This window comes from Sinocyclocheilus rhinocerous, unplaced genomic scaffold (assembly GCF_001515625.1).
Source record: "Sinocyclocheilus rhinocerous isolate Xijiao unplaced genomic scaffold, SAMN03320098_v1.1 scaffold61, whole genome shotgun sequence".
In the NCBI taxonomy this organism is placed as follows: Eukaryota; Metazoa; Chordata; class Actinopteri; order Cypriniformes; family Cyprinidae; genus Sinocyclocheilus; species Sinocyclocheilus rhinocerous.
Genome location: NW_015640445.1, coordinates 2,837,114 through 2,859,167, shown reverse-complemented (window position 1 = coordinate 2,859,167; position 22,054 = coordinate 2,837,114). Strand labels below are relative to the sequence as shown.

The 22,054-nt window shown below is 37.2% G+C and overlaps 1 protein-coding gene across 1 annotated transcript in view; it reads right to left on the bottom strand.

Moving 5' to 3' along the window:
• Window positions 1-16,052: 16,052 nt before the first annotated feature.
• Window positions 16,053-22,054, bottom strand: part of LOC107752784 (prospero homeobox protein 1-like) — a 32,289-nt gene continuing 26,287 nt past the window's right edge. Inside the window, exon 5 of the mRNA XM_016568851.1 lies at window positions 16,053-16,972. Within this exon, the coding sequence (XP_016424337.1) occupies window positions 16,784-16,972 (189 nt within the window). The 3' untranslated portion in view covers window positions 16,053-16,783. The remainder of the gene's footprint in view (window positions 16,973-22,054) is intronic.

The window sequence follows — 22,054 nt, the reverse complement described above, 5'->3', positions numbered from 1 at the left end:
CAATGTTTCTTGGGACATAAACCCCCCTCTGTTTGGCATTCCCGTAGACGTCATGTCCTAAATACTAAATCATTTCTGATATTAGCAAGGGCAGAGCCTATGGGAATAATAATAATATTTTTTTTCTAATAAAAGGAAGATGGATTAGATAGTCCGGATTGTCATTTTGAATTAAAGAAAATGATAAGGAATGAAAAAATATATATAAGTAGATTTAGTTCTCAAGGAGACTCAGATATGATAAAATGCTTCAATCTGTGCAGATGACAGAGAGCAGTCTGAACCCTTAAATCTCCCCATAACAAACATGTAGGGCTTAACGCTACACTCTGAGCTCATTTAGTTTGGACCCTGAATGCAAAAATGTATTTTTTATTTTTTTTTATTGTCTGCAATTTTTTTTCTGATCTTTCCCTTTGAACCCCCCAACTGTGTATGATGTTCAGGCACACTTACATCTCATTGTGTGATAATATACAGTGCTTTCACACACATTGAAAAAATTCCTGTCTTCGTTTCACACACTCTTCTTCTACAGTTCCTTTAGGGCACATCTTAGTTTCACAGAATTCTACCAGCAGCTGTTGCAGACATGAGTAATGTGCGATTGTTGGCCCATAAAGTGCTCTAAGAAAATTCCCCGCAGTTGTAGGCCCTGCGCTGTTATTAGTGGCCGCTTGGATTGAGTGCCAAGTCTGTGGCCTCGTATCACCACGCTGATCTCTGTTTTCACTTTGGAGCTTTGAATTCAACTGCCCGATTCCCTCAAAACAGGTGCAAAACTGACCTCAGTTGAAGTTGGTGATGGTCTCACTTCTGCTTTGAGTGACAAAATTAGTGTGATACTGTTAGCACCTTTACACCTGTGACATTTCTACATTTTGCATATATGAGATTTGAAAAGGTGCTGCACATCATATAAAAAGTGGTTAAAGTCTAAAATTTAAAATGATACTTTATTTAATTTTCAAACTATTTATTTAATTGGACTCTTAATACAAGAAGTAAGAATTTTACAATTACCCCAGTTACAGTAGTTGGGGCAATTCTAACACTTAATATATTAACTTGCTGTATTTCAAATATGATTATGCTTCAAAGTAATAAATATCACTGCTTTAGTACTATATTATAATATTATCAATTAATATTAAAATAATAATATATTGGTACTGATTTTAGATGGCAGGACTAAAATGTTTAAATAGCTAATAATAATAATAATTATTATTATTATTATGTCTAAGTGATAGTTTCATTATTATGATTTAAAATAGATTAAATCATTTTATAAAAAAATAAATATCAGTATTTAATTCAATAACAGTCAACTAGATGCATAATGAAATAATGTTATTTATTAAAACATTATATATTTTAAAGATTTAATATTTCCAAGTAACAATTTTTCAAACAGTTATTATTATTAACAATTAGTATGATCTATTATTATTTCATAACATTTGTTGCATTTGTCATTAATGTAAAATCTTCTGGTAGCTGCTAGTGATAACGTGAGTACCTGTCATTCATGCAGAATTATTGAGATACTATTATAGTTTATATATTATATTAAAATATGGACAAACCCAGCGAATGGGTTGTTGCTGGGTCAAAACAACCCAATTGCTGGGTTTGTCCATATTTTACCCAGCGCTGGGTTGTATTTAACCCAGCATTTTTTAGTTTTATTGTTTTAGTTTTAATAGCCCTGCATTGATGTTAGCATTCAACTAAAAACTCAGGGATTTAAAAATTAAATTAAATTCAAATTTATGTAACTTCATATACTGTACATTGAAATGACCATTTTTAGTATAAATGTCACAAAGTATTAAAGCTGATGAACATGTATGAAATTGGTTTTATGCGTAGGTGCTCATATTCTTTTCTGATCTCAAATAAGAAAATTTAAGGCAAACGTTTGAATTAATGTAGGCCCTGCTGTGCTTCTACAAGCCCACACTCTACTGAGCTGATGAGAGCAGTTTTCTTTAATTCCTCCACCACAATCATTTTATTAATATGGGTAAAACGGGACATCTGGACATTTAAATGCGAGCCATTATGTGTGCCAAACAGATGCTGTTTTATAACTATTTACAGATGTTCATATGACCTGTTTCATATGGATGAGGACATTTCTTGTTTAACTAGATAATTTCTAACGATTAAGTTGCTATATTTTTGTCTTAGCACAAAATGTTCTTGTTGTTACAAGTTTCTCTGTCAAGCATTTTCTGCAGATTTTTCTGGCACGTATTGTCTTCTGAATGTCTCGCAGTTGACGTGAAGAATATACTTAAGCATGATTTGTTGTATTCGCCTTTATAAGCATTTGGCTTGTTCCAAAAATCATCCCATCATGGAGTAGAAGAACCTAATATTATTGAACCGGTCCTAGCGTACAGATTTGATGAATTGACCATGTTCTTGTGTGCTTATCTTTTGATTGAATGAAAAGGATGAGATTGTCTGAGGGGGGGGGGCTTCTTTGTGGATTAAACACAAAGACCGAAGCATCCTCGTCAGAAAATATTACATTTACCAAATGTCTTCATTGCGTCTGGGTTAGATTGCATTTGGTTTATTGCTGTTACATGATGAAATCCTTTCAAGTCCTCCCAGGATAGGTGATGCTCATAAGAGAAGGTTATGTAACCCCTTATACTGTTTATCAAAAATTTAATTGCATCTGTATTGGTTTGTGGCATAAGTATAGCTAATAGCACTTTTGCATAGTGGTCCCAAAAATAGATGATGTTGCTGTTCAGGGGTTATGTGAGTTCAAACACATAATATTCGGGCATTCTTACTTAAAACTCAAAGCAAAATGATACAAACTGTGCTGTGGTATCTTAAAAAGGATATGGAATGGTCCCAAAAAGGGATTTTAGTGACAATTAACTTCATTTACAATTGAGTGACATTAGCAAACAAATAATATTAAACTCTTTTTTATAATATTAGCCCAATTTTTCAGTAATTTTATTTTATTAGAATTTTTAATTGATTGATTGATTGCAGTTACAGTGGACATGTTCCAATGTATTCACATACATTTTTACTTAAATATAAGAAATAATGATATGCTGTATACACTACCATTCAAAATTATGAGCTGGTAAGATTTTTTTTTTTTTATGTTTATAAAATAAGATTTTTTCTTATGTTTACCAAGGCTGAATTTAAATGATCAAAAATACAGTAATTTAAAAAATGTAATTTATTCATTTTACAGTGTTACATGATACTTCAGAAATCAGTCTAATAAGCTGATTTGATGCTCAAGACACATTTCTTGTTATTACTAGCATTTATTTGAAATAGAAATCTTTTGCAACATTATGAATGTCTTTACTGTCACTTTTGATGATTTTAATGCATCCTTGCTGAATAAATGTATTATTTCTTTAAAAAAGAAAAAGTATTTGAAACCAGAGCAAAATTTTTTATATTAATATATATACTGTATATATATATATATATATTTATATATACATACATTTATATATATATAAATATCTTTTTTTAAGTATCCTAATACTATTGGGGTCACTGTGGATGAAAACCATTGGTACATGCTGAACCTAATCTTGGGTTAGATTAGTGCTTCAACTTTGGACTCATAAAATAAGAAGCTCATATGATTAGAAAATACAAAAACAATATGTTTCACAATATGTGGATGCTGAAGTCTCCTAATCCGGTCATTGAGTTTCTTATATTGTACCTCATCCACAACTACAGTGGAAAGTATTAAACTGCTTTGTTATGGGTCTAGACAATATTCTGATAAGAGCTGCTTGAGAAAGGCAAATGGAGAACATAAATAATTGATATGTGTAAGGATGCCAAGAATATGTAAGACGAGGGAACCTAATGGTATAACGATCAGATTACTCAGATAGAAAAAAGCTTCTTGAACATCTAGAGAGGTTTTATTCACGAAGGAGACGTGTGACACCTTTCTGACTTCCTAGCGGATTCTTGCGGACATATCACATCATGTCAACACGCTGATAGTGATTGAGAATGTGCTTTGCCGTGGTGCCAGTTGGCATGCTCTTGTGTTCTTTCCATGAGCTCTCCTTCGGCTGACCTTCTCATAGCCCAGACGTTCATGGTTTCAAGGGAACAATGTGTCATTGTCTTATTTATGGTGTGCGTGAGCTCGTGCGGCCGTGTGTGTTTGAGCGGCACCATCTTCCTGGCATCCCAAGAAGCAAGGAGGAAAAAAAAGAACCGCATTGTCCATCTCCCTCAATAGCCATCCTAAATTGGACTTTGATGGACATAGCCCAAGTGACAACTGCGAAGGGGGCTGACTAAATGCTCTATGCTGTAACTTCTTCCATGGCTGCCTCTCCTCTTCCATTTATTGTTGGCTAACAGCTGTCGGATACCTGGGCTTGATCTGCATTGTCTCTTAACTAGCTTGGCAACAGCTGTTGAGGAACACAAGCCACAGATGCCATAGTGAGTCTCTTCTCAAAGATAACATTTACGTCCAATGCCCTCACCCCCGCTGATCCTTTCTCCTGAGCACACTTTGATCCAAGGAGTCCCGGTTCACCCCAAGCATTAGCGTATTACTGGGATCGTCTCTGTTTATACAATTATTACCTCCGGTGATCCTCTAAAATACGATTAAACAATGACAGATTGCGTGTCCATCACTGGTACCACCACTCTTCGATTCTCAAATGTAATTCGGGAGCCAAGAAGCAGGTCGAAAGATAGTCAAGATTATTGTGAGTCGGATACCTGGGCTTGATCTGCATTGTCTCTTAACTAGCTTGGCAACAGTTGTTGAGGAACGCAAGCCACGGATGCCTTAGTGAGTCTCTTCTCAAAGATAACATTTACGTCCAATGCCCTCACCCCCGCTGATCCTTTCTCCTGAGCACACTTTGATCCAAGGAGTCCCGGTTCACCCCAAGCATTAGCGTATTACTGGGATCGTCTCTGTTTATACAATTATTACCTCCGGTGATCCTCTAAAATACGATTAAACAATGACAGATAGCATATCCATCAACTGGTACTGCTACTCTTCGATTCTCAAATGTCATTCAGGAGCCAACAAAAAGGTCGAAAGATAGTCGAGATTATTGCGATCTCTTCTGGCCAATTAGCCCTTCAACACCCATGATAGTTCTCTCCCTCCCCTAATTTTTTTACCTGGAATGGTGTGTCTCTGATATGTTATGTGCCGTTTTTCTACTGCTGGAAAAAAGGAGGTTATTTATAGCGAGGTACAGAGGAGGAGAGTTCTTGGAGGGGTGTCTATTTCATGATAAATGAAATTCCTTGGCCATGCCCGCAACAATTGGACTGAGAGAGCCAGGCAGCTTAAAGATTAGAGTTTGCAGGCTGCAGCTGTCCAGCTTGTCATCCCTTGTCTTATGGCACCTCAGCCTTCACACATTTATCCCACAAACAAAGGTTACAAAGAGCGTAGATAGTTGATGTCGGCCACCTCAAAGACCTTTTGTCAAGCGCGGTGACATGTGAGCTGGAAAATGAGTTAAGTTTGTAGTTTCTTTGGGGGCTACCTTCTGTTACGCCCTGTCACAAGCGGCGATGCCATTAAACTGGAAAAATAATGAAGCTGGGAAACCATATTTCAGATGTTAGAGTGGTGCTTTATCCAATGTTGGGGTTCCTTAAAGGCATAGTTCACCCAAAAATGGAAATACTGTCATCATTTACTGTTCTTCCAAACCTGTATGAATGACTGACTCTCTCTTGCATTGAACACAAAAGGTTAATATTTGAACGATATTCTGGTCGCTTCTTCCTTGTCTAATGAAAGTGAATGAGGACTGGAGTTGTCAAACTTCAAAAAAGACGTAAAAGCATCATAAAAATATTGTAAAAAGTGATCCATGCAACTCACACAATGAATCCAGGTATTCTGAAGCCATATACAATTGCATTTGGTCAAAAAGACCAAACTAAGTCGTTATTCATCTGTGTGACCAAATCTTTGAGTCATTGAGTTTTGTGAATTGAATCAATTGGTGCACTGAAAGAAAGATTCACTCACAAATCAGACTTCTTTCATGAACAATTTCTGTGAATAATGAAAATTTGGTCTGTGTTTTATATTGAATTTAGGTTTGTTCCTTACATTTTATGGGCTATTTTGCCATTTTAGAGCTTGAAAGCCCTCATTCACTGTTATTACATAGAAAAAAATGGGTCAGGACTTTTTTTTGTTTGTTTTTGAACAACATGAGGGTGAGTAGATGATGAGAATTTTCATCTTTGGGTGAACTATCCCTTTAAGACTTTACTTGTCTGGCCTTCTTGATAAACAGGTTCCGAACCTTACAAAGGGGGTTGTAGGTCACAGTATAATCAAAGACAGGAGACCTTGTTATGCCAAGTCCAGCTCTCTTTGGTCACCCTATCCTGCTGACAATAGAATATAATCATACTCAGAAATAGTTCCTGGGAAGAAGACAGGTTTGCAATAATCCCTCCTCTGTAAGGTAAGTAATAAACTGCAAGGTTAAAAAGATATTTATCTTTTTAGCTTACTCGTAAGAAGATTTCACATAGATTTGATTGTGGCATTTCTAATGCAGAAGGAGATTGGCAAAGTCAGAGGCGTGGGTTCATAGTACCATCATGCCAGCGGTTTCATAGATAATCTCTAGACATCTCAGCATAGCCTGTATCCCACAAACTACACCGTTTCATAATAAACTGAGTTTTGTCTATATAGACATCTTTAAATTTAAATGAATTAGCCTTGGTTTCAGGAGGGAAAAGAAACAAAATGGATTTACTATACAACAACCTTGTCGGAATTGATATTGAATATCTAGTTACTCTCCAAGTAGATTTAATCTGACTATCGTGGACCCTAATGAAATTTCCCCACATTAATACTTTATGATCATTTAATCTTCAGTAGGTAAATTCCCAGTTGATGTAGAATTATTGGGGTTGACTGGGGTATGAGTGTGTGTTACAACATTACAACCCCCTGGGCCTCCCACTCTTTTCAATGATAATATCACAATATGCTAATCTTCAGAAACACCCCTAGAAAATATCATTAGGGGAGCTAATCACACTATGTTCGCTACATGAGAGACCACCCACTAGAGCTATTTGGCAATACTTCACATTGCAGAAAAAGGGCTCCAGAGTGCAAATGAAATTGTCGCAAATATGATGACAAAAATTCAAATTTGGGACAATAATTTAAAGGATTACTTTGTGTGGATTCATGAAAAGCTTATTTATTCAGCTTTCAGATGATGTAGAAATCTCAATTTCGAAAAATTGACCCTAATGACTGGTTTTGTAGTCCAGGGTCACATATAATGTTGGTGGGCTCACATTAGTGAAATATCGGCAACATTTCACCAGTGAAAAAGATCCACAAAGCACAGCTCAAACAAAAGTCACTTTCAAACCAAGCAGCATTCTGTTGGTCAATGCTGCAAATTCACATGAAAAACTTGAACCTCGTGTCTTGACCTTACACAAAATTTCCAATAGCCCTGATTCTTATTGAAATGACTGGATTTGGCTCACAAAATTTCACAGAGCAATGTATTACATGTACCAGTGTTTATTTCACACTTCATCGAACACAGCACGAGCCATGATGTCTGATTTGTGAACAAATGACTCTTAGGAACCATTTCTATTTAATCAGTCAAAAGTCCTGAGTTCACAACTGACTTCCTCACTGAACCGCAAGTCATTTTCATGTTATATGTGATACGAAATTAATCAGAAACCGTTACTGTGATATTTTATAAGTATAGGAGCCAGTGACTTCCTCGTCTCTTTTTTGTGTGGAGCCCTGAAAAATGTTTTTCCTGTTTTCTAACCTCAATTTTGGTGCGATAATGTGAAATATGTTGTAAGGTAGCACTGCCCGCTACGTGTTTCAACCTGTGGTTGTCTAACATGTATAAATATCAACCATATCAATGCATCACTCATGAGAAGCTCAGATTAAGGGGGCTGTAACCCAACCGTTAAAAGAGTACCATGGAGTGTGTTAGGAATGAGAGGCCTGCTCTGTCAAGAGGATATCTCCTTCTAAGGCATGCCTTGCCTTGACACGAGCAGGGCAAGGTTATTCCTTAGGAGGACCAGAACTAAGTTGTAAAAGTTGAAAATAAAACACACACTTAGGCACATTGCAAGCATGCCATTCCTCATCTTCAGAGCTCGCCTGTGTCTTTCTTATCCATTGTCTGAGAAACGTAATGCCTGGCATGACAATTAGGAGGAATGAGAGTTGATGGCTCTTCAAATGCTACACAGTTGTCTCTCAACTTCTAAAAGTTGTGTTTTTAAGCCATTTTAATGAGATCCAAACATCTCATAGCAATATTTGAACAGTGTAGTAGTGTTAAAAGGTTTAATGTTTAGGTCTTGTGTAAATTAATTGCCACATCAGAGTTGTTTTGTCATTGTCATGATATTGAGCAACTAGAAATGCATGATATATCATTAAATTAATTATCCTTGGATTTTAGAGATTTTATTCATGGGTATTGGTCAGTATTGGATTTTTAATTGTACATGCTCATTTCTAGATTACTAAATGAAGTTAATCTTCAAAAACACGAATAATTTAATAATTATTAGTAATCCTTAGAAAATTTCAAAACGAATATCCATTTGTCATACTGTACATTATAATGTTGCAATGTGTAAATTCACTTTAGTTTTGACTTTAGTCTTTAGTGTTTTATTTTTAAATTTATGTGGAATAAATAGTATTAGTAATGTTGGCCATAACATGAAAATAAATATCAGCATTTCAGTATCAGCCACAATTATAATATCAAGGCATGTCCACTTGCGGCAGCAGAAATTGCAACTTTTTAAAAAATCTTATAATGTATTGCTTATTTTTAATGTTAGTGCACAATTACCTTTTTATTTTTTACTTTAAGACGGAAACAGGCTTTCATACTGAAGAGGCCTCAGATGCTGACGCATTTTCTTTTTGAGCAAGCCTTTTTCTCTGTGTAGAGCACTTTATCATTACATCTGAACATACTTTGACTTTTAACGCAAAGTAAATCACATTGGTTTCAAAGCACATGATAGAAAATGCTAAATAAAGCTAGTTTGTTCAGAAGTCTTCACATCAGAATGTCTTTGCTCAAATACACAACACAGACAAGTAGTCGTGGCAGACTCTAAGGCTATGCACACTCATACACATCATACGTATCAAGAAAAGAGAGTCACCCTTAGAGAATAGCACTGAGGCACATTATCAAATATGAGATGGTCTTTGCATAAGAAAACTCTGGAAATGCTAATGGAGGAGGACTTGGAAGTGAAACAGAAGCCAGTTGAAAGTGAAATGCTTGTGGCTATTCTGCCTCTCTGATTTAAAAGGTCCGGCTTTGAGTTGGCATGCTGAAAACGCTCACAGACTTGAAAGGCCCTATTGACTTTTTAATGATCTTATGTGGCTCTTAATTAATGACGGGCTTGTGGCCTGTCCTCCCCCAACATTGAAGGAGTGGGAACTGACTCTATTATCAGAGATCATGGTAATGAATCTGCCACCAGGTGTCACTAAGTCATCTGAAACATTAGCCTTTTCTAAAAGGGGCAGAGAGGGAGAAAAAGGTGTTTTTTCTTCCTTTATGTAATTAAACTAAGTAGTATTAAATGTTACAAAACAAACATTTGAATCAGATTCTGTTATATGGGTCAATGATATTATGCTCATTTTTTCCCCATATCTATTAGTTTATTCAACAGTGCATAAAGTGACTTGAATACACCTCTTTCATGATGAGCATGTTTTTAATTTCTGAATTAAATGTCATTTATATTCTACCAGCATCACCACAGGAACTGTTTATCATTTGGATCACTCCGCTTGCACTCCAGCATTTCTTACAGTGTGCAATTCATTCATTCATTCATTCATTCATTATGAGAATATAGTTTATATAGAAATGTATAAATGTTTATTTTAAACTGGAAATAATATCATAAATAGGACCCCTGCTTGTACATTCAGTACCACGTGACTGTGTGTCCTGGTCATAAATAAGTCTTTTAAAATATTTTTTTACCTTTTTACGACAAAAAAAATAAATAAAGGATAGTTCAAGTTATAAAATGTCATTTGGTGCAACTTCCCAAAAACTTACTTTTACCTTTAAAAAATATTTTAAAGCTTTGAAAATAATGATTCTGTGTATGCTGACGTGTTCAAGGTGCAAGGAAAATTTTAAAAATAAGTATTTTTCACTTGATGGTTACACCACATGACATTTTTATAAAGTCATTACACTGAAAGTTCACAACCACATGAAACCAACATGAATAGAAAGAGTCTATTTTTAAGAACTTAGAGAACAAAATTGCCAACCATTGGCATTTTAGCACATCTTTTTTTATGTCATTTGTTTCATATAATCTCATATAATGGTTCATTATGATATAAGAAAACAAAATGAATAGAGAGATTGCTCGAGCTCAAGCAAATATGAGGCATAGCGAATAGAAAACATCGGCCTAACATCTACTTTTGGCTTTACTGAACATACCATCATGTTTTCTGGAACCCTCACCGGTAACATCTGCCGGCGAATGGGTTTGAAGTTGTTGAAGACACTCGGCAGATTCCTCGGCATGTGTGAGGTGACAGACCGATCTGTCCTCGGAGGGACCTTTCGCTTACCCATTTACCCCGAACACACTTCTGCTCCACGCTCCTGATTCTCCCCTTGGTTGCCATTCGGCCTGCAATGCCATTTCCAGTAATAGGGCTTCAAGCGTGATCAACTCCAAGCCTCCTCATCGGAGGGGCAAATGGACAAAACTTGTTTTGGCAAAAGGTGTTCATTCTCTCATCGGGGCACATTTCGCCTTGTTTTCCCTCCCTCCGTCTCGCTCCTTTTTCTCCGTGACCCGGTGTGCGGCGGTGCTCTGCACTTGGCTAGACGTGGCAGGCCAGTTGGTACTTGAGCAAGGCAGTATCATCCCACCAGCAGCCCTCCTAACAGCCCCCCAGCTGGGAGAGAGCAGAGCCCTCATAAAAGTAGCAGAAAGATGTATTAAAGGTAGTAAATATACACATTCAGCTCGGTGAGCTGTGAAAGTTGTGAATTGGTTTTTAAAGCTTTGTTAAGACCAGAAAGCACAGATGTTAAAAACAGGTTCAGATGTAGCGACAGATGGTATTTGATTATGAAGCAGACTGTTCGTGTAATGCAAGGATGCTGCTTCAGCCCAACTGCAAGGAGCCTGTCAGCTCCGAGCTGAGGCGGGAAGCCCCAGAGGTTCGCGAAAAGAATGAAAAAGAACCCAGAAGAAGAGAGCCTGGCGCTTTTGACCGCGTCTGTCCGTGTCGTTTGGATTCAGCCATGAGCTCTGGATCCAAACCGATACAGCTGCATCTGAAGTTGCATGTAATGCCAGAAGGAATCATGAGGTCATTGTCTTCTTGATAAAGGGAAGGTCACACACGCCTGTTAGTGCTAGTTCTACATAACCAAAACAAAATACCCCGATCTGACAGAGGTCAGCCGGTGCGCCACTTACATGAGTTTTAGGATGTTTAAACTAGAGAAAAGCGTTTTATTCTTTCCCATTTTTCATGAACAAGTAACACACACTTACAACATAGCGATCAAAATTCGTTCTACCGCACGGACAGGCCTGCCAGAATATCGAACAAAATCTTTATCCCCCCTCCGCCTTAATAACAACCAATTAATAACAGCGATCTTTCCTTTCTCTTTTCTGATAGAGCATCACGGTAGCGACATTATTCTCGTGTTATCTCTTTAGGGAGGGGAGAGAAGAGGGGATGGTGGTAAAATTTTCAACAATGAATGGGCCAACACAAACACAGCTGTTTTATTGTTGTGCTGTTAAGATGTGCTTTTCAAAGGCGTGATGATGAAATCAAACAGAAGGGGAGCGGTGAGCGGTGAGCGGCTCTGCTCGTCATTATGGCGCGGAGGGTGGCGGTGGGGGGGAGACTGACCCCACCTCCTGTTCAGTGGAGCTGCTGGAGCGGTCCGGGCCCGCTAAAGTGCCTCTTTGTATCAGACTATAAATTACAGCAGCGGCCGCCCAGCTTCCCTCCACAACGCCGCACGAGCCACAATAGCGCGAGCGCTGCTCTTTTCTCCCCACGCACACCTTTTTCCGCCCTCTTTCTTTGCAATTAAGATCGAATGTTGATGTGCGTATTTGAAGCACTTTATTTATTTATTTATTATCTCCATTTCAGATTGTTCATATTAATCTGGCTGAAATGACACTATTCTGGTGTTTTGACAAAGACAACTTCATCAAGAAACGTCTACTGTGATATTTGATGAAGTGAACCACCAGTAGGTCTATTAAGCATGAATCAAAGACTGCTGAAATAACAGGCCTGATTGGGAATTAGATTTAAATAGGAAAAAAGACCTATAAACATTTCTTAGCATAATGTTGATTATCAAAAAAAAAAGTCCTTTGTTTTTGCAGCAAGAAAGGCTTTTTTGTTTTGGAGAATTTAGAAGCAGAAATGTAAATTTATAAATGTAATACCTTACAGTGATACTTCTGTTAAAACTTTATTAAGTTTTATTTAAGCAGTAAAGTCGCTCTCCAGATTTTTGCAGTCCTTATAGAGTTTTAAGTGTTATGCTGGCATGGCAAAAATTTAATAAACAACACAGAAAAGAGTTTTCCCAAGAGTCTTGTGGCTGTACTTTTGAAACAGTATTGCATTATTGGCTGTACTATGCTATTTTAACATTATTTACTTTAATTGTAACCCAGATTTTTGCTTTTTTTAAAACTGAATTTTTGTGGTATTCAACAAAGTTCTGTTAAATGAATTTAACTTGAACCCAAAATATTACTTTAAGCCCAAAACAGGGGTATAAGAATATCTCCACATTTACATCCTATCAGTTCTTCAGGCATCACAGGCAACTCCAAATCTCCTTGGGTTTTCTCTGATTAGCATGCTGATCTAAATGATGACAAATGGCAAAAGGAAACACCTGATCTAGGACTTAGTTTTTATTTTGCACAAGCTTGCATATATACTGCACATACATTCAGTTCCGAGGAGATGGAAGGCACACGAGGCACTTTGACTACTGTATTGTGTAGGTGGTAAAAAGCAAAGGTAAAAGTCTGATTAAGTGATTAGAAATAAAAACGTCAAAACACACAATTTTGTCACCTTCCAAACAAGATAGAAGAAAAGTTTTGTTGTACATAATTTTTTTTTCTTTTTCTTTCCTTTTGTGTTTTTTTTTTTCAAGCGTCTCTTATGACTACAGTGTCTGAAATTACAATGGCTACCTGGACATAAGTGTCTCTTTATGTCTCTACAGAGTTAAGGAGCTTAGGAGGGCGTTTATATTGTCTCTGTCTACCAAATAATATTACAATACATCCCCAGAAATACCAAAAATTGTACACCATCACCAAATAAATTATGATAAATTAAACCAATAAATTATGAAACTTCTGCATGACAAATTGACAACAAAATCCACAATGCTATCCCGTTAACAATGTATGTGTATCCTTCAAAACGTATCAAAGAAAATTGTAACAGTTTCAGCTGGAATTACCATACTAGAATCAAAAATTTTCATACAAAAAAGCATAATGCTATTTACATCATATTGCTAAATCATAGAAAGGCAGTGTTTTCTCATTTTCGGTTTGTATTTACATACACGTCGAAGCCAGTGAAATCATGTTTAAAACCCTTCAGGGAGCACACACCTCATAAATACAGCATCAAATCTACAAAGAGTCAAGAGTCTTGTACAACACATTGCATTCAGTACAAATAATTGTTCCCCTTCCCAGAAATATAGTCATATACAAAGTTTCTTTCTTCCTTTTCTCTTTGTAACATCTTTCTTTGTAATAAAAAACAGTCCCAAACTGAGTTTGGCAATTGATTTGTACAGATCACTACATGACAGTTTTTTTTTTCCATTGCATGAAAACAAATAAAAAATCTTATGTCAAATGTAAATGCGCAATAGTCTATCACAAGTGAGATAAAACTTTGAATCAAGGTTATTTCAGAGAGTTTTTTTCTTCTTCTATAGAGTGTCCTTAATGGAGTGCGAAATGTACACGGCTACATTTCGGATTTTCGACACAAAGCAACAAATAACCCTGTGTAACCACGCAAACAGATCCATCTCATTTCAATATCAAATGAATGCAGACCGATCGAGAACACCTTTGAAGGGCAAACCTGAAGAGGTGGTGAGATGAAGGGGAGAAAATAGTCGACTGAGAGCCACTCGAAACATTTAAAACATCATAACACTTCTAAAAGTACAATTGCAAGAAAAGAAAAAGAGTTGAGATGTTGAACATGACCTCCCTCTGGTTTGTCTTAAAGATGCAGCACAGTGATAAATACAAATAAAAGTTAAAAAAGAGAAACAATAGATAAAGAAAATAAACAGAAGTCCTTATGGGAACTAAAACTAACGTACTACCATGCGTGTATATCACACACTCCCTGCAAACACGCACATGCACAGGTAAGCACGCACACACACTTATGCACTCGTATTGCGTCTGTGCTACGTTAAATGGCTTAAAGTACATCAGATTCGTGTGGAACTAAGCGTCATACTTGTTCTTCTTCAAATGGGCTGTAAAAATTCGTTTCCTGGACTTTGCATGTACGTAGTTCATTACCCAGAACCTATTACTGAGGGCATTTTGTTTCAAAACAAGGAAAATATACCTCTCCGTTTCAATTTGTGCTATTTTGTTCTAGATTTTTAGTAGTCAAATTGTATCATTTCTGTTCCATTTTATGTTAAATATAAATATAAAAAAGAGAAATAATTTGCTGGTGTAATTAACATTAGGCACAGGCAATTATCAGATTCATCAAGGGTGTAAATCACAAAATGCCTGTTTGTATGGCTGAATATGAACAGCTGAATTCGACTAAGCACCACTTTATGCGCAAATTGACACAACCTTCACTTTTAGTTGCAAAGCATCACCTTTAAATGAATGAATAGTGATAACAGAATTCCTTACGATTTGAAAGAATTGTTTATTTATCACAATGCATGTAAAGGAGAACGCATGTCAGCACAGTCTTGCGAGATACTTGAGATTAGAACGGGGCCAAACATCTCCTAACTTTGTTTTGGGTTTGTTTTTCCTTCTCTTTACAATGCATAGTGAACAGCTTGGCATTTTGTGCGTTGTCCGAGGGCTGTGGATGATGCCAGCCCTGGCGACAGAATGACAGCACCTCATGCTCTTTTGTGCCCATTAATCTAGAAGTCAGCAGGTTTTTTAAGGCATTGTGCTGACAATAATTGCCGGCCTGCGTTTCAATTCATCAGCTGGATTTGCCCAATGCAAACGGCACAGGCTTCCAGAGCAGATCACATGTCCAGCCCTTGCCCTCTACTGCCGACTCTTATTTATGAACTAGGAAGGGATGCACAAAGAGTCTGAAGGCTCTCTTTTCTTTTGTGGACACTGTTTTGATAAGAAACTGTGCTTTTTTCCTCTAGGGTAGGCTAATCGTTGTAATTGGTTACATTTGCGTGGATCTCTTAGCAGGCTTAGCTTCTAAAATTCAATTCAAAGAACTTCATATGATTCATAAAAATGTACAATTGAACTCAAACAAAGTCTCTCGCTAATATGAAGTTTCACTACTGATAAGCTGTACCCTGCCATAGCATAATCAGATGATTGTGAATATTAAGCAAATCTGTACATTTCTAACAAATAAACTATGTACAATCCAGTACGTAGAAGAAAAAAAAACAGTTTTACTTTCGCAAATGTTCAAATAATTATTTTCAGCCTGTGTAAACCAAACTTGAGATAATCTACCAAATTTACGGTCCAATTATAGAGGTGTTCCCAGCTAGCAGGTGGAGAAAATCAACAACAACAACAATTGTCTTGTCTTGATGCCGCACGACACGTGTTTGTGTTTGTGAATTACTGTGTATGTATGAGAGTGGTCTGTGTGTGTGTGTTTATGTGAGCAGTTGTGACAGCGGCCTCCCTCCCTAGAGCCAGTGCTATCAATGTGGACACAAAACACAAGAACATTGGACCCTAGCCAACATAGAAGAATGGCTAAACCAAAGAACAGTTAATACTGTTTCTTTTAAGAATAACATCAAATATATATATATTATATTATATATATGAATTTCCCACATAGAAAATGTATACCCCTCTTTATTATTATTATTTTTTTTGTCCAAAGAATAATTTATTTTCTGTAGCATTGCCATGAGAAACAAGAATACCACATGTCAATTTTTTGTCTTTCTTTTCCTTTCTTCCTTTTTTGCAGCAAGCATTAATAACATTAATGGTAATAATTATATTAATCATAAATAATAATTACATCTATACAAGCTACAAATGCAAGTCTTATTCAGCAATAGTAAAACCATCACACATTGCAAACATCCGGGGATAAAACAAAGCCCTCAACAAAAAAAATGACCAATAAAAGAGAGAAAATCAGGGTGTCAGTTCCATTTGTTAACCATTGTGTGGTAAACATAGTAATGCCCGTTTTAAAGGCAAGGAAAAAGGGGGTAAGGATTGAATACAGTCAAAACAATCAAGAATTTTATAGACTTTCCTAAAAAGAAGCCAAAAAAAAAATAATTTACAGCTAAGTCATTCAAAAGTAGCCGGGACTTAAAAATAGGAATGCTACCTCTTACTTTGTAAAGATTCTGGAAAAGAAGGGATGATACTTGGAAAGCAATTCAAATCACTACTCATGCAGAAGCTCCTGCAGACAATTGGGAGATTTGAAAATCTCTGGGACCTCACTGTCCAGCTTGCAGATGACCTTGTATATGGCCTTCTTCCAGGAAGGATCAACATCTTTGCCTGCCACAATGGCATTGAAAAACTCCCGTAACGTGATCTGTGCCACTTCCAGGAATCGCTCCGGAATCTGCTGATACACAAGGAGAGAATGACATTAATAAACATTATTAGGTTTCAATCCCAAGTCTCTGATTAAGAAAAGAAAAGAAAGAAAAAAAAGAAAATGAGATGAGTAAAAAGTAACAAGAAAATAAGATTCTGTACTGAGAGGACACGAGAACGGCCCCAAACATCGTCACTACACTAATTCCTCTTTGTTTCAGTTGCTGAAACATATTCTGGTGGTGCTGACTTAAATACCCATGTGTTTAGACTTTCAAATCTTTTATATCAATTGTCTTTCCTTTTTTTTTTGTCTAACTGCACCATCAGGGGACGTGAAAGTATTTAATAGCTTTTGAATGGTTACAGTGAAAAAAGCAACAAGATGTTTGTTTTTTCCATCGAACACCTTACAGTCAATGTTTTGAACGTGGCAGAATTTGTGAGGTTGTAACCAAGAGGAACTTATTGGGTTAAACATTACCTGAGCTGTTCCTCTTTTAGAGTCTACTTCCTAGAGGGAACGAAACATAATTTGTTGACTTCCCTTTATTTGACACAAGATTGTTAGCAATGTCTCATAAAATGTCTTTTTGTCTCAATATGCTTCCACTTCTAGAAGGGGAAGGAGATGATTCTGCCACTGACAGCGGTCCATAAAATACTAAATTCTTCTTTGCTTCTTATCAAGTTCCAGTGAAACTAGATTCTGTAGCAAACTTATTGTTTGGTCAAACCAAAGTTGTAGCCTCTATCACAGGTAGAGGAATTCAAAGAAAATGAATCTGTAAACTCTGTGCTCTTGGACAAGGTCTGGACCTCTAACTGCAGTGTTTTCCCGCAATCAGGTAGCGTGTAGGGCACTACTGAGGAGTTTGTTCTCTACAACCAGAACACATCCTTTCTGGCGTGAGGTTGTTGTTCATGAGAGAGGGCCAAGACCGGGGGCGTACTGTATACTGGCTCTGTGATCTCTTTAGCACCAGTGACAGTACCTCTCTGCTAACACTATAGAGATGATTAGCCAGGCAAAGAACTAAGTCACCTCCCCTACAGCTAGACAAGACACTTCCCAGACATGGTGCTTACTGCCACACACACTCACAAACACCCACACGCTCGAACACAGATGGGGAAGCATGCACGCAAGCACACAGAAACAGACACAAAGGTTGCAAAAACATAGTGCTGTCATATTAAAAGTGTTACTACAGGCCACAGAAAAAGCGCTAGCAATTGAGGGATGCATTAGGAATGCTTAAATGGATAGCTCACCCAAAAATTATGACATTTATTCACCTTCATGTCGTTCCAAACCTGTATGACTTTAACTTCTTTGGAACTCAAAAGATGTTTATTTTTTTTTACCATACAATGGAAGTCAGTGCGGTCTAGTGTTGTTATGGACCCCATTGACTTTCATTTTATGGACAGTTCAAAATATCTTATTTTGTGTTCCACTCTTTATTTTTGGTTGAAGTATCTATTTAAGATGCTTTTGAGGGTGTGGAAAGATCCAGAGCAGTTTTTCCTCCAACCATCCTGAATCAATGTTTTCGCAACAAAGCTCATGACACCATCTAATATTCATCCTCCATTGCAAGGTTAAAGTTGTAGTCCTATAGTTGGTTTTATCAATGCAGCCCTCCCCCGTGGAATGGGATCAGTGCTTAGTTTGGCATCAGTACTATCAATCAGACTCTGACTGCTCCTCAAAGGCCAGGTGAGCAGTTGTCTGGACAAAGAATCTCATCTATGCGATCCACACCATCCCCAGCTCCCTTTTTTCCATTAAGTGTGTTAAATATACTGTCATCAAAGGCATACCCTTGTCTGAAAGGCCTTGACCAGTGTGGAAGATGTTTCACTCTGCCGCCACAATCATAAGTGCTTGACTTTTGTTTGTGATGCGGTATTAAATTATAGCATGGCTATAAATACTAAACTTATAATGGCAGTTAAACTTGATGGTATGATTCACCGGAGTGTAGTTGATGGCTGGATTGGGTTTATATGCTGTAACGTGCCCTAGCCTGCATGCCTCCCTTTTATGATGTGTTCTGGTGTTAGGGAGTAAATAGCTAAAAGTAGCGACGTTGCTAACTGAATTGTGTAACATAATATCGTAGCTTTTCCAGTAACAAGCTAGTGTTTTCAACGAGTAGCCCTCTCTTAAGTAGCATTGAGAAGTCTGATTCAGTTGGTTCATTTGGATGATTCACTTTAATGAACTCGTTAAAATGATTCGTTAATTCATTTCATTCATTACTTTTCTTCATTGAACTGTTTCTCTCAAATAGCTTTGGGAAGTCTGAATAATTTTAGTGAATTGGTTAATTCTGTCAAATGATTTTAATGAACTAGTTAAAATTATTAAAGGGATAGTTCACGCTAAAATGAAAATACTGTCATTAATTACTCACCCTCATGTCGTTCCAAACCCGTAAGACGTTCGTTTATCCTCAGAACACAAATTAAGGTATTTTTGATGAAATCTGTGAGGTTTCTCACTCTCCATAGACAGCAACGCAACTGACACGTTCAAGGCCCAGAAAGGTAGCATCAATAAAATAGTCCATGTGACATCAGTGGTTCAGCCGTAATTTTTTTGAAGCTACAAGGACAATTTTTGTGTGCATGAAAACAAAAGTAATGACTTTATTCAACAATTTCTTCTCTTCCGTGTCGGACTTCGACGCGCATTCACGATAGTACCACAACGCATGCATGTGCATTCCTCTCTTTGCAAACAAGCCAAGCAAGAAACAAGATTTCATCAAAAATATCTTAATTTGTTTTCCGAATATGAACGAAGGTCTTACAGGTTTGGAACAACATGTGGGTCAGTAATTAATGACAGATTTGTCATTTTTGGGTGAACTATCCCTTTATTTGATTCATTTGAATCATCACTCAATTTTGTTCTTAGAACTGTCTCTTTCAAATAGCATTGTGATGGTTCAATTTGATGATTCATTTTAATGAACTGGTTCAAAAATGTTTTATGGATTCATGTGTGATTGGCACTACATTTTTGATTGAGTTCAGATAATGTAGGGTGTTGTTTTTATTTGTTTAGTGTAAATTTATGTGTATTAAAGTTTGATTGTATTCAATAATAAATCATATATCATTTATTATATATATAATAAATAAATTACATTATTTAGATATATCAACCTCTTACATAGCTCGCTACTTTTCACCTTGTAGTGTAACTTGCTATGTTTTCTCACAGGCAGCTTGACTGCTTTAAATGACAAGTAGCTTACAACTGCTGTGCCTGAACTCTGTCCGTCTCAAACGGGTGACATTTTTGTACAGTGCTGTACAGTAATTTCTCCCTTCCTCCTCTCTTTCTCCTGGGGCAAGATCATAGGAAGGGAGGGGGAAGAGAAGAGGAGATAAAAAAAAAAATCCTGCCCAAGTGCTTTTGGCCAGAGCTCTGTCTCCTTCTACTTCTCCCTCCCCGAGGGGCACAGCCTTCAGGGGTCATTTGTTTGATTATGCTGACTGTCCCCAGCCTCGGCAGTACACAATAAAGGCCTGACATAGCAGCCTGCTTGCCTTCTGTGTCCTGCAGATACTCATCACGAGTGTCAGGACATACCAAGGTTAGTGGTCACTGGGACGGCGCTCATAGGCGAAGGGCTTGCCAAACGCACTTGGCTGATGAATGAATGTCACATGGAATGGAGGGGGTGAGAAAGAAAAAGAGAAGAGAAGTGGGGGGGGGGAGTTACAAAGGTTATAGATATCCAACCTCCCCAACACCCCAACTCACAACATACCCTCTCCCCTATTTTTTTCACGCTTTTATAAGTCTTCCACCCCCTCAGACAATGGCCAGCAGCTTTCTGGAAAAACAACAGAATAATTGCACACAGGAAGAAAGAAAAAAGTGATAAAGGTGCCTTTCTCAAATTTGTTTGGTCTCAGAAGGGAGTCTATCTCTTTTGGATGCTACCATAGTCCCTTAAAGGCAAGTCAGTCTGTCTGGTTGGCGGCCATCTTGGTAATGCCTTCGGCTAGCTATATGACTGAATTTTTCAAATCTATTTGTCAAGACTGTGTTTCAATAAAATATTTAGATTCAACAATAAAAGAGCTTAATTCTATTTCTATGCTACATATTATTTGATGTACATGCAATTCCTAGAAAAGTAATTACCTAAGAATAGTGTGGCATAATGGCATAGATTTTCCAGAAACAAGCTAAAGTTTTCAACAAGTTGTGGTGTAGCTTGACAAAATGTCTCTCTTGTATAGCATGATGAAGTCTGAATCATTTCAGTGATTTGGTTCAATTGGATGATTCAGTTTTAGTGAACCGGTTAAATTCTTTAATTCGATTAATTCTTCTGCGTAAGTCATTACGCAGTTCATGGAACTGTTTCTTGGCAGTATGATTCATTTTACCAAGTTGGTTCATTTGGATGATTCACTTTAGTGAACTTGTTCAAAAAGTGATTAACTGATTAGTTTATTCATCTCTCAGTTTCTTTAAGCTACTTTTTTATTTAATGCACATGCAAGTCCTAAACTTGATTGGCTCTTTTAATTGAAAGGCAGGGATTCCATTGATCCCCTTTAAAATATCTGATACACCATTGTATGAAGCAGGTGTGTGCTAATGTGAAGATTTTATAGCTAATAGATTTGTCTTTATCCTATTTGTGAGAGATATGTTCACATCAAATCTGATTCCTTTGCGTAGCCACTGACGCTAACGAAGGGTAAAGCCCAGGAGTGCTGCATTGCTAAGAATATTCCTGTGAGGAATTTCTCCAACTCATTTTTTTTTACCATAAAAGGGCAGTAAAATGCTGACTAGGGAAGAAGACAATGTCAAGGAGAAAAGGGTATTGGTATTTTGGATCCTCTTGACTGCTTGCCTTGGAAAGAGAGAGAGAGACAGAGGAAAAGAGAGCGAGAGAGGGAGAGGGAGAGTTATTCTTGTCACAAACCCTTTTGTCTACATCTGCTGACTGCTTGCCCATAGCCAGCAGCATGCTTTAACTGTTTTGTCACCTCCTCGCCTCACACGGATCAGCTGTTGTTCTTTTGTTACGGCTATTGTGTAGGCTAAGCCTCTAAGGCCGCTCTGCTG